This window comes from Micropterus dolomieu, linkage group LG20 (genome assembly GCF_021292245.1).
Source record: "Micropterus dolomieu isolate WLL.071019.BEF.003 ecotype Adirondacks linkage group LG20, ASM2129224v1, whole genome shotgun sequence".
NCBI lineage: Eukaryota > Metazoa > Chordata > Actinopteri > Centrarchiformes > Centrarchidae > Micropterus > Micropterus dolomieu.
Genome location: NC_060169.1, coordinates 6,691,346 through 6,704,330, shown reverse-complemented (window position 1 = coordinate 6,704,330; position 12,985 = coordinate 6,691,346). Strand labels below are relative to the sequence as shown.

Sequence of the window (12,985 nt, the reverse complement as noted above, 5' to 3'; positions counted from 1 at the left end):
AGAGCTTGGTAAAAGAACAACAATTCTGGCTTCCATGAGAAATGAGAATGTAGATGACTGAAGGTATGCTGTGCAAGAATCTACAGGTACTGTACACTCGCAGTGCTCATCCAAAGTCAAAAATGGTATTTGCTGTTATATAGCTTGAAGCTATAATATGGCTTCAAAAATTCAGAAATTATATGAAGCTTAAATAAAATGTCAGCATTATTCTGTGTGCATTTTACAAAAAAATAAGAGAATGCAAAATAAATTATTTTCTAAATGGAAAATTAGTTTACATTTTAAAACTTTTAAAAGTCAAGGGAAACCCTGAAGAAGAATTTCTGCGACTCACGATTTCGTTCCCTCAGTTTTTATTGATTGAAGCAAAGACCAGTAATTACCATTACAAATTAATTGAAATGCAGAGCATGTTCTTGCCTCACATACACCAAGACCTTGATTCCAGTGCAGTCAAACTTGCAAAGGATAGCATTTGAACATGAGGACCATCATTTTACAGTTGCTCACTCATGTGTTGTCCCACAGTGCATTGCAGCGCACCTCCTTGAATCACAACCCTGGATCTGCCTTTACCATCAAATTTCATCAAATTTGAATGAAGTTTGCATGCCGGCATGAAAGGCAAATTATTACAATTCGCTCAACTGATTGAACTCCACTGACATTTCTGAAACAAATGTATCTTTAAAAAGCACCAGGGAATCAAACTATGCCTTTTTCTTCCACTGGGAGGGCAGCAGGGTCCAGTCCGCACTGCTTCATCTGGACAGCGATGTCGAAGAGGTAGTCATAGCATTCACACCTATAAAATGCAGCAGTGTTTTGTGTTGGAGGTGAAAAGTAGAACATAAAGAATAAAAATCTATTTAATTTGTTACAAATGCCTTTACTACAAATATACTACTATATTCTTAGTCATAAACAAGATCACAGAGCTTAACGGTGCTGGAAGGTAATGCTCACATGGTTTTAGCTTTTTCCCATGACTCGCCCCAGACATAGACACCATGTCGGCGGACAAGGACCGCACATGAGTCTGGGTATTCCTCCATTGCCCAAGCCATCCGGTCTTTCAAGTCCTTCTCCTCTGGTGTATTTTCAATAATAGGCACGACCAGGATTTCATCATACCTGGGTATATGCAGGGTACAAAATGACAAATTACACCCAAGCTAAAATTTTTTGAGGCATTAACTTTTGCCATCAGAGGACTGTCAGATAGAGGCTCTACATGCCAGTTCTAAAAATGTCTGCTGTACAGTCTGCCTCATTGAGGCAATCAAATCAAAGTAATAAAATGAAACCTGGTAAGTAATTTATTAACAAAAAATACCAAAACGTTCCCGATTCTAGCATCTCAAATGTGAGTATTTGCGTTTTTTCCAGTAAGTTTAATACCATTAGGTTTTGGACTGCTGACAAGCTATTTGAAGTTGTCACCTCATGCTTTTTACAGACATATAGACTAATCAAAATAATGAATAATAAAAATAATCATTTGTAGCTGCCATCATCCAACACGTTGCTGACTGCCTCCTTCTCATCTCTATTCCTTTTAACAGCTGCCTGGATAGCTAACCAGCACACATTGTGAAGTGGTTCCCCTGAATGTAACGAGGCAATTTTAATTCACTAAAAGTATCACTTTGCACAGTGCCCAAGTATATGAATGGACAGACAAGAAAAGAAAAAACATGCAAAAACAAACAGAAAAGGAAATTCCAGCAACAATGCCAAGGACTCACATGTTTCAGCTTGTGATTTGCATCAGTGTTATTGTGAAAAGACAGGGCACATTTAGAGAGCCATGGCCAAGAAAGACTTTGCTACTGATTTGAGGTACCATGGAAATGCTTTTCTTAACGCTGACGTTGGTTGCCACAGGAAAGTTACATCATACATGAATAAGATTTATTCCTTTGCAGTGGCAATAAACTTACTTATGTCACTGTTGGAGACATTATGTAGATTTACATTAATTTCCTGGAGACTTACCTTAAGCCCAACTTAACCACTGGCCCAAAAATCACATTTTTCCAAATTTCAAATTCCAAACACGGCTTTTGTCCCGAACTGGACAATCCATCTCCAATCAACTGATCTTTAGTCTGAAATGTGTCACTGAAGGTAGCATAAGTCAGTCCAAGTCAGACCCACTCACAAACACACCACAGCTGTCATGCAAGGTGCTGGCCCGTCCATTGGGAGCAACTTGGGATTCAGTGTCTTTCTCAAGGACACTTCGACGTTGGACAGGAGGAGCCAACCTTACTTAATGGACAACCCGCTCTACCTCCTGAGCCATAGCTGCCAAAAAAAGATATTTAAGGCCTATGAACAGTAACATTAACCATGATAAATAGCATGGCTATCTACTGACACTCCCCCACAGACACCCACACTATAGAGAGTCTCTCATAGTAGAGCTGCTAGAAGAGCTATAACACAGGTATTCAGTAGTGACTGCCAAACTCCACCAGACTGTGTCTTTCTAGCAGAGAAATGGTAGCTGAGCTCTGAATACCCACTCTACATCACTGTCCGTACAACTGAGCTATGGTCAGTCAGTCTCCCCTGACCCTCCACATTACATTACACTACACAGCCATGAGGACACGGCTCCTACAGCTTCCTCACTCCTCTGCTGGGAAAGAGTGTTCAAGCAGAATTTGAGTGTGTGTTTACCCTTTAACCTCAATTTGAACAAGGTTGAGGTCGCGGCAGATGGCTGCCCACCCTGAGCCATGGTTCTGCTCGAGGTTTCTGCCTCTTAAAAGGAAGTTTTTCCTTGCCTCTGTCGCCTAGTGCTGCTCTTGGTGGGAACTGTTGGGCTTCTGTAAATGACATCACAGAGTACGGTCTAGACCTGCTCTTTTATGAAAAGCGCTGTGAGATAACTGTTGTTGTGATTTGTCGCTATTTAAATAAAATTGAATTGAATTGAAAGTTAAATTACTGAAGCTCAGTTAAAACAGCAATGTTTCAAGTTACAGCACTTGAAAACTGTTTCATTGCAAACATGAGGTCAAGCAGGGTCCTGCCTTAAATGCAATGTGTCTACCCAGGAAGAGCCCAGACGCTCTTTGGACCTACACAAATCACAAGGGTTCTGTATTTTTCATTAAAAAAAAATATATATAAAATATATATATTCGCCAAAGGCAACATGTTTGCTGCTATTCTTTCTACTATGAGTGCCAAGATACTTTCTTTACCAAGACTTTACAAACCTCCACTTGACTGAGAAATGGAAATACTTGGAAACTCTTTGGACTAATCCTTGCTGCTTGATTACATACCGATAGTTTGTGCCCGAGGTTCCCTTACGAATCCCCTTGATCATCTCCTGGTGTGTTATCCTGAACTCTTTGCCAGGATATAGCAGTGTTGCCATGACAGCAGCCTTGGAGTGGGTGTGTATAACTGCCTGTGCCCCTGTATTTTAGCAAAGGAAAAAGCAGATTTTGATTTTTGAGTGTTGTCTACTGGGATGTCCCTTTTTCAAAAGTTAATTTTAACAAGTCAAATAGTCAGAGAGCGCACTATGCTTTAAAAATCTTAGATTTAAATTGGTGTTAGTAATGGGTTCTAGATTTAGAGGATTTAGATATTTCATTAAAATGTTGATCTTTAATCACAATGCCTTTATTAAACAACTGTATCTTTGAGTGTAACATTGTCTGCTTCTTTATAAAACTGCAATTATCTGGATTTTTTTTCTGTTTTCCCATTTCTTTCTTTGTGCTGTAGTACACAATGGACTGGACTCTGACAACGACAAAACGATTATATCACTGACTTAATTAAAAAGATAATTGGTTGTATGCGTATGAATGTACTAGAGTGACTCACCTCTCAATATATAGGCATTCATAAAGAGCGGTGTACACTGGCTCTTCTTTAACTTCTTCCATGCAGGTGGACAACTGATGTCCCTTTCTTCCAAGTCACATACAAACATGTCTTCTGGCTAAGTAACACAGACATTTGAAAGGTATGATTTAAAGCTTAACACACTAATCCTTATCTGAATACTGCTCAACCATAACTCTGATTATTTGTGCTGAGCAGAAGAATATTTCACACTGTGGTTAGAACCTGCTCACCTGTATTCTCTCTTTCTGGACTCCTGATGGTGCAATGTAGATCTGCTCTCTGAGTTATACAACAAACAACATAGTATGTATTTATACCAAGGTGAAGTACATGGACAATAAAGTATTCTTGAAATAGCAATCCCATTAGTTCATTTGTCATACCATAATGAAGCATCATTGGCATCATGGTATACAACTGGTCTATTATCAGGTTTTTTTGTATTCGCCTCAAAGAAAATGTTATATACTGAATTCAATCTCTATGGTTACTACAAAATGGTTAAAAAACAGCTTTTTTAGCCATCCATAAAGAACCTAGTCTCCAAGGCAGTTACTGTAAGTAATTCTTTCTAACTGCAGAAGTTTTTAATAGACTTTTTGCAGTTAAGTCATGATTTTTCAATTCAAAACACCATTGACTTGGATGCATACGTGCAATGTAAATCATGTTTCAATGACTTCTCAGGGCTCTACAGTACGACCATTTCTGTCGCATATGACCCTAAAAATAGATACGTGCGAACCATAAAACTGACTTATGAGCACAGTGTGCGAATGCAACCTACGGTATTTTTCTTGCATGAGGATTTAATGAATAAAAACAACCCACAAACATGAAACTGCTGCAACTGGAATTAATAGTATACTATATATGAGCTACGTAGAATACCATTATATGAAATTATGATCAAGATAGTAACATTTTATTATTAATATTTTAGCTTACTATTAAATTAACATCATACTTTTTATTTAATGTTATAATATTATATTAATACTCTCATTTCTGCTAGTTCCTCCTTCAAGTTGTGGATAGTGTCAGAGCTAGGATGCCATTGTGTCAATATGTGCTCCTTCTAGCTGCCTCCTCCTGAGAGCATAACGCTCCCCTTGTTCTGTTTTACATTTGTCTTACTGAAGTTATTGTTATATATTTATTTATTCTGTCATATTGTTCAGTAATCTTGTGTTACTATTTTTCACTGTCCTCCTAAATGAAAACATTTAGGAGGACATGTGCTCCTTGGGAAAAAGGTTAGCGTTGAAACCTGCTACTTGATGTGTCAACTTTTCTCAAACTAAGAATTTATTAATTGTTGGAACATTTTACATTCTACAGTCTTGAATGAATGACCTAATGGGGGGGGAGGAAGCCTGAAATGAACAGTAAAGAAATTAATATATTTTTAGTGTTAAACACAGCCTCAGCTGATCCCCTCAAAATATCTGAAGTGATGATATTTTTGCCTAAATGTTGAGAGCCATAAAGTTTCCCCATAGAATGTAGATGATAAAGGCATTGTATTCTTCTTTATCTAGCAACAAACACAGCAGATAAAGGAGTAGCCTATTGATTTTTTGCTCAGGGTTTAGTAAGGCAGCCTCAGGCTCCAAGTCATTTATGAGTCAAACCAAAGCAACTGCAAAAAAAGCTTCAAAACTTAATATTCAGACCTGCACTCATAAAAAACACTCATTTGAATTTTTGACTATTGTCTATTCAGATTGCTTCATGTATAACACATTTTCACCTTCTTTCTTTTATCTAGAGTAAGTGAATAAGTGTTTAACAGCTTTTAGATTCCCGGGCTACACAATTAAAGCTTCAGAACTATAGTTCATAGTTTTATATAGATGTTGATGATGTTTGGTCCACAGACTGGGACTTCAAATGTGTTGATAAAACTGACAACTAGTTATCACTCTGTCAAAAACACAGCCATTTTGAGAAGTAATGCGCCTCAAAATATAGAATATATAAAAGTATTGCAGTGGAGCTTAGAACATCTTATTTTTCTATATCAATCTAAAGGTATAATCATTTAACAACATGAAAGTAAATTATCCTGTGGATTATTTTAGAGTTACAATGTTTTTCTATTTGAATGAAATACCAGCACAAATGGAGTGGCAGTCGGCAAATCTTATTTGGTTTCTATACAAGGTTTTATCAAGTTCCTCTGCTGGCTTAAATAAATGTCTGCCATTCCCTATTTCAAACAGGGATTTGCTAATGGGTGGTGCTTTCTTTGTAGCTGACATCCAAAGCAAGACAGTTCAAAGATGTTTGTAATAACCTGTCAAAGTATTCAGTTTGAATTCTGTTTCATTATGGCAAATCTGTGGCCTTCTATCTTCACCCTAGATTTGCACTGTGATGGCTGCACTAACAGCCACACATGGAAACAACAACTCACGGTGGTAACTCATTCATTTGTTTGAGCACATTACAAAGAATACAAAACAACTGAACACATATATTTTAGTTTTATAAACAGTTTTATTAGCTATATGACATCAGTTATCTATTTGGGTGCACACATTTATTTAACTAACTGGTCAATTTTGCTAATTCATTATCTTTAACTTTGAATTACATTCTGTAAAAGTAATACCTTCTTCTGTTTACCAGTTCCTGGGGAGTTGCAGCTGGGGGTCTCTCCTTGATTGGCTGAATCTGACCTGTTTATGTAGGGCGGATGGATGATTGGACTGCACCATGTTCCCCCACATCATGTGAAGGATGCAGAGTTTTCTAGTTTGAGTTGTGTTTTCTTTGCTAGTTATGCTTTCGATATTATCATTTTATTTGATTACCGTTAGTTAATAGGAAGCATCATCTTAACATGTTTTGTAGTTATTGTAATTTGTTTATATATTATGTCTTTGTCTATCCCCCTTTGTCTCAGAATGGACGGATCAACCGTAAGTTTCCCCCCATGTTTCATTCTTATTAGGTCTGTTAAGTTTTAGGTTGGTTTTGTTCAATTCATGTTTAGGTTAGTTAAGTTCTGTTTAGTTGACCTTTTTTGGAAACATATTTTCTGACTCCTCATGCCTGCCAGTTTGGTCCATCACATGCACACATCGTCAAAACCGATATACGTAACTGACCTCACATCAGCCTCAAGTCACTTTTGTCACCATACAAATGTCCTAATAAATCTCCACATTAGCATAACATTTCTGGCAAGATTGTCAAATATATGCAAATAGAAAAGTTCAAGCTGTTATCCTTAAGATTTCAGTCAACGCAACAATGCCGAAAGTGAGCACTGTCTTGTTTTGTAGATAATGATTTGAGGAACTGACAATAGCAGTCAGTGCTAAGCTTACTGACAAACATATTTCAGTGACTATTAACAGTGAATTTGTGTTTCACCAGTTAAATGCTTTTAATGTGAAGCTACAGCATTAAGAAATGTTCTATTTCCATTAGAAGAAACTTAATACAGCATTTTTCTGGGAATGTTGCCACCAGCACCCAGTGCAGTGCCCACTTTTATCAGTGGGCCATAGGCTCAATCATCATTGTGTTACCTCATTTGGGAATAGATATTTGCTTACCAGACATTTATATAGATGAATGTGTGTCAATTAGTAAATTCAGTTGGAATGAAAGCCTCTTTTTAAGGATTTAAGCTGGGATAGATAGTTACAGTTAAGTGACTGAGCATACAAAATTAGTATTTCTGATCCTTCACAATATTCTGCAAGAAATGAATCTACGAACCCTCGTTTCAAACTGATTCCTCCTCCTGTCCCTGTCACCCATCCAAGCTGGTAGAAGAGTCGGCATAACTCAGGGATGAGTGCACGAGGATGCTCCTTCTGTAACAAACACAAAGCGGTTAAGAAAGTTATCATCAAGTTTAACATTACTTCACATTACTTTGATTACAAGTCACTAAAATTTAAATGTATAAGCACTGTGCTTTTAATGTTGATGTTTTGTTGGTACCGGTGTACTAGTACTGCGTCCCTATAATAAAAACAGCAAACTGAACCAACGGAGCTGCAACGATTAGTCGATTGATAAATAGTTGACAATTAAATTAATCACCAGCTATTTTGATAATCAATTAATCGTTCTGAGTCATTTAAAAAAATATTGATTCCAGCTTCTCAAATGTGAATATTTTCTGGTTTCTTTACTTCTCTATGACAGTAAACTGAATATCTTTTGGTTGTGTACAAAACAACACATTTGCGGACGCAATTTTGGGCCTTTTTTAAAACCATTTCCTGACATTTTATAGGTCAAACAACAATCAAAACAAAACAATTAATCATGAAAATGATTCATAGCCAAATCCTTATAATTCCTCTGTGTCATAGAGTTATATTGACCAAAACTTGACAAAAACACATCAATGAGTCACACCATTTTATTGAGTGACATGTTCCTCAATTACCTTGAATGAACACAAACAGTAGTTTATAGTGGCTCAATTCTACTTACACCAACCTCCTCATTTAAATCCTCAATAGATCACCAAATGCGTATTGAACGACAGCTGAAATAGACTAACAAAAACAATCCTATTTGAGTAATGCTTGCTAAAAAACGACAGTGGCAACTGTTTGAGGAAATTACAGCCTTAAAAAAGTAACTATATATTTGGGACTTGTTTTAAAAGATTTATGCCTTCAATAGTAACTAGTGGGCTTGAAGCTGTGTGCCAGAGAGAGGCTAGGTCAGAAAGTATTGTCTTTTTATGGGATTTGCTGACAGTAAGAGAAATATAGAACAACAACAGTCATATAAAACGTGTGTATGCACTGTGCTTTTAATCCCTTCCCAATTAATACATCAGCTGTACAACACAATGCCACGATAATGGAAACAAAATACAATTTTTCAATGTAACTAATGCCTACACAATTACTGTTCTGAAAAATGGAATAAAACCATAATTTATACTTTGTAGTTTCTCAATTTGGCAGAAATCTGTCAAGTTCAGGTGTATTTCCATTGCAATAATTCATTCCATTGCAGTTGTGTTTATCTGTCATGTTATGCTTGCCTGTTTCTCTGTGGCCTCTTGACCTGAATCTTGGCAGTCATTGCTGGTGCCACACAAAGATGACATCTCCTGCGAGAAAACCATTGACCACATTTAGAGACAATTCACAATGCCAAGAGAAGATGTCTGGTAAATGGTTGCATTAACATTGATTTCGGTGTCATACGAGACAGGCTTAGTGCTCTTAAGTCACAATGAAAAAGTATTCTGTCAGCATCATACATACATATTTCGAGTTATTCCCTGTAAAAATTGGATACTCCGGACATAACACAGGGAAGAATAAACAAGAACTGATTCACAGTTCTCAGTAATTCCTCTCCTTCCTTTCCCTCCCACACATCAGTTAAACAGAAGCCGCGGTTTACTTCAATGAAAAGGCAGCGCTGCTCAAAAAACTCACATGCCATTATTGAGATAAATTTGTATTGAACAGTTAGGCCTACAAGATATGATATTTTTAAGGTAATAAAAGTAACAAGACAAGTAAATTTAAAAAAAATTTACATATGTGGAAGTGATTGTTACCCCATTTGCCCTTTTCTCTATTTAACAAAGTATTTTGTCAGTTTAAATAGGATAGGGTAAATTAATCTATGGAAGATTTGAAATACCCAAATAAAAACAAGTCTACTATACACATTGTTATATGCATTTTGTTTTTATGCATTTACTCAGTCAAAACCATCTATGTTAACCAGACAATTATTTAGCTTTTTGTCTTTCATAACTGATTTTTGAATTGTTTAACATTGTGACATAAATTTTCATCAATTTATCATCAACCATAAGTGCACATTATCATCACAGACTCATGGAGGTGATGACAATTAGCCTTTCACGACAGTTCCCTGTTGACTAGGTTGTTGCTGGGATGCTAGCATTGATTGTACATTTAGTTACATTTGTGGTTCACTGTCTGCAGTGTAAAGGGATGCATGGCGCTGCTGGAAGCTGCCTAAACAGGTATTTAGAAGGATCCTCCTGGCAAAATTCTCAGTAAGTGTTGATCACTAATTAGTGTTTGTCAGCCTGTATTAGCTTACAGTAAACACGGACTGGTTTAATGGAGGAGGAGAAGCTAATGTTAACACAGTAGATGTCCGCAAGCTAGAATTAGCTAGAACTGCCTGAAGGGCTGAATGTGAGACTACATGAGGGATGCTTTTTGCAAACATTACTACTAATAATAATCAACTGTCACTTTTTTCTGAAAACACAGCATAGTGCTACATTTCAGCTAAAAAGCTAAATAACTGTCCTTTCAACATATCTTTTTCATTTAATCTTGACACAATAAATGCATACATAAAAAGGAAATACATGTAACAATATATACTGTTTGACTTTGTTTCTTTATTTTTGTTTAAGCATTTTAAATCTTCCATATTAATCGTTTTTTAATATCTTTAGATTTTAATATACAGATCAAGTTGCAACCCTAAAAGTCTATCAAAGACAACTAGCTTATATGATATATGATAAGATAAACAGTATCCTAGTTAAGAGTATTTTTTGCCATTCACTTCTGGTGACCAAAGTTTTCATTTTACCTCAAATATACAACACACATTATATCTATCTATTTCTATATCTAGATAGATATCTATCTCTATCTATCTATCTATATCTCTATCTATCTATCTCTCTATATATAGAGAGAGAGAGAGATGCTTTTTGGCCATGACTTGTTGAGGACGTTTTATCACACCTTGTTTTACTGAATATACTGTACATGTCAAGACTCATAATACTTGGATGAGCAATACTGTGTAATCTAAGAATGAGTATGCAAATTGTTATTGCAAAAAAAGACGATAAAGTCAAGTCATTTCATGAATCTGTTTCAAGTTATGTGCAATCATTTGTTGTATAGTCTCAGGCTGGGATAGAATGAAAACTTAATTTTACAAAGTTGCATTGCACAACTGGTATGTGTGATTAGACATACAATACTCCATTGAGTTCAATAAACAGGTGCAATGTTGCAAATATGTCCAAAAAGACTTTAAAACGTTTGTTAATCTTATTCAATTGCCATATCATACATGGGGGCAAAAACATCAAAAGATTGTAAATGGAGTGCAACTGCTTAAGATTTAACACACAAAAAAGGATAGATTTACGGATGTGTATGTTTTTGACTGGCAGTGTATCTTACAACAAAGGGCTCAATAGAAATATAACCTATATAACTTCGAGATCAACAGGAGGGAGAACATATGGCTAACGTTAGATGGTTTAGTTAACGTTAGCTAACGTTACATTAAGATACAGTACAGTTAAGTTACTCACGTTACACAAAAACACAAGTCACTTGCTCCCCAAAATAATCTGGTTTGTCAAACGAGTCGTCAGCGCTCATTTATTTAGTTACTGTTGTCTCAGGTTTTCAGCATAGAAATGCTGAGTTGTTAAGTGATTAATGCTTTAGTGCAGCTAGTGCTAACGCTGTCTCGGCTCTGGCTAACCTACAGCAGTTAAGTTAGACCAACTTTGAAAACAGGTTAGTTTAGCATATGGTGTCGCGGCATGACAAAGTTATTTGGCTTCTAAGTCTCTCGTAAAGCATGCATACAGAACATAACTACTTACCTTACTTATGTTGCGAAATCAGTCAATGGTTAAGAGCTTTCTTATATACAGTCTACGGTTAAGACATACGATGTCAAAACCAAAATAGCGAGACTGCAAACACAGCGTCATCAATGTGCGACCTTCAAACAGCATACATTACCAATACACGTCTTTGGTCTTTTCCAACATATTTTTGTTTTTTCTACATCAGTAACCAACAACGTATGTCATATGTGGTGGAAGAAGTATTGAGAAAATTTACTTGAGTGAAAGAAGCAATACTATACTATAAAAATACTGTATTAGAAATAAAAGCCCAGCAATGACGAAAAATACTCTCCCATTCATATTATTATATATTTTGATCGTTATTAGCCTATGCATTAACTTGAAAGGCTACTTCCTCGAGGTGGAGCTTTTAACAGCGTTATGTACTTTTGTGTATTTGAATCTATAATAGGCAAACAATACATCAAATGTTATAGAGAGAGTATGGGAAATGTTAATCTGAAAAAGCACTACTCCTTACTGTTAAATAAAAAGCCAATTGGAGTAAAAAGTAGCCTCCGATGTTTTCTTCTAAGAGTACTTTATGATGTAGCATACAATTAAGTAAAGTAAAGAAACATATCTTGAAACTATCTAGTCCAATATTTGAAAACATAAATAGTATAGTTACTTCACTGCTGGATGTTTGATAAGATTTTACTAGTTTATTGCTCATTCTGGACATCCATTCATGCAATGGTAATAAAGTTGAATCTAATCTAATCTTTTAACCCTATATATTCTCTCCTATAGCTACACCCATATCATTAAACCATAATCACTCTCTGCATATCAAAGGCTACTTTTGGATACCTTCCATAGTCAGCGTTCAACATTAAACTGTGTTTAGTCCTGTATTATGACCTATTAAGCCTCCACGGCTCTGTTTTATGGCTTGCTTGGTTTTTCACATCACCCCGCTGCCAGCACAGATCTAAACGGATTACAGTACTAGATGTCTAACATGATTACTAATTCTCCTTTCCAAACAACATCATATGGTTTGTTCAACATACTGCATCTCTTTACTTTTATACCATCATATCTAACTAACTTAAAGCTAGGGTAGGCAACATTGGAAAAACTAGCAAAAGACAGCTACAATTTTTATTTTTTTAAGTATCCAACTGAAAAAAATGTCATCCCTCCCTTTAGCCTTCCCTCCAAAGCCACTCCTCGCAGGTAGGCAGGTAAGCAGGTAGACAGGTATTCCAGACAGTCATTTTGGCCATGCTTATTACAGTCCTGCGACAGCCATAGATCCCAGATTTTTTTTGTGTGTCTGTCAAAGCTGATTCATTGATGAACCTACATCAGACTGTGATGTACCTAGTAAATTTCATAACTTCAATAAATTCAATGATTTGTGACCAGTAACTATTTACTCTTGCCATCAGTAGTTCTCAATGTACACACAGTGCAAACTACAAGTTTAAATGAAGACAACAT

At 36.2% G+C, this 12,985-nt stretch overlaps 1 protein-coding gene across 2 annotated transcripts; it reads right to left on the bottom strand.

Annotated features, from left to right (window-relative positions):
• Positions 1-339: 339 nt before the first annotated feature.
• On the bottom strand, positions 340-11,643 carry LOC123959370 (APAF1 interacting protein). 2 transcript variants are annotated; one of them, XM_046033381.1, is made up of 8 exons: positions 11,507-11,643; positions 8,912-8,980; positions 7,618-7,715; positions 4,113-4,161; positions 3,859-3,976; positions 3,306-3,441; positions 970-1,137; positions 340-808 (listed from the first exon to the last, which is right to left on the bottom strand). In XM_046033381.1, the coding sequence occupies exons 2-8, from the start codon at positions 8,975-8,977 to the stop codon at positions 709-711; spliced, it is 735 nt and encodes a 244-aa protein (XP_045889337.1). In that variant the 5' UTR covers positions 8,978-8,980; positions 11,507-11,643; the 3' UTR covers positions 340-708. The 2 variants fall into 2 exon arrangements, with proteins under 2 accessions (XP_045889337.1, XP_045889338.1); XM_046033382.1 differs by having other exon boundaries at positions 11,512-11,550.
• Between the last annotated feature and the right edge of the window lie 1,342 nt (positions 11,644-12,985).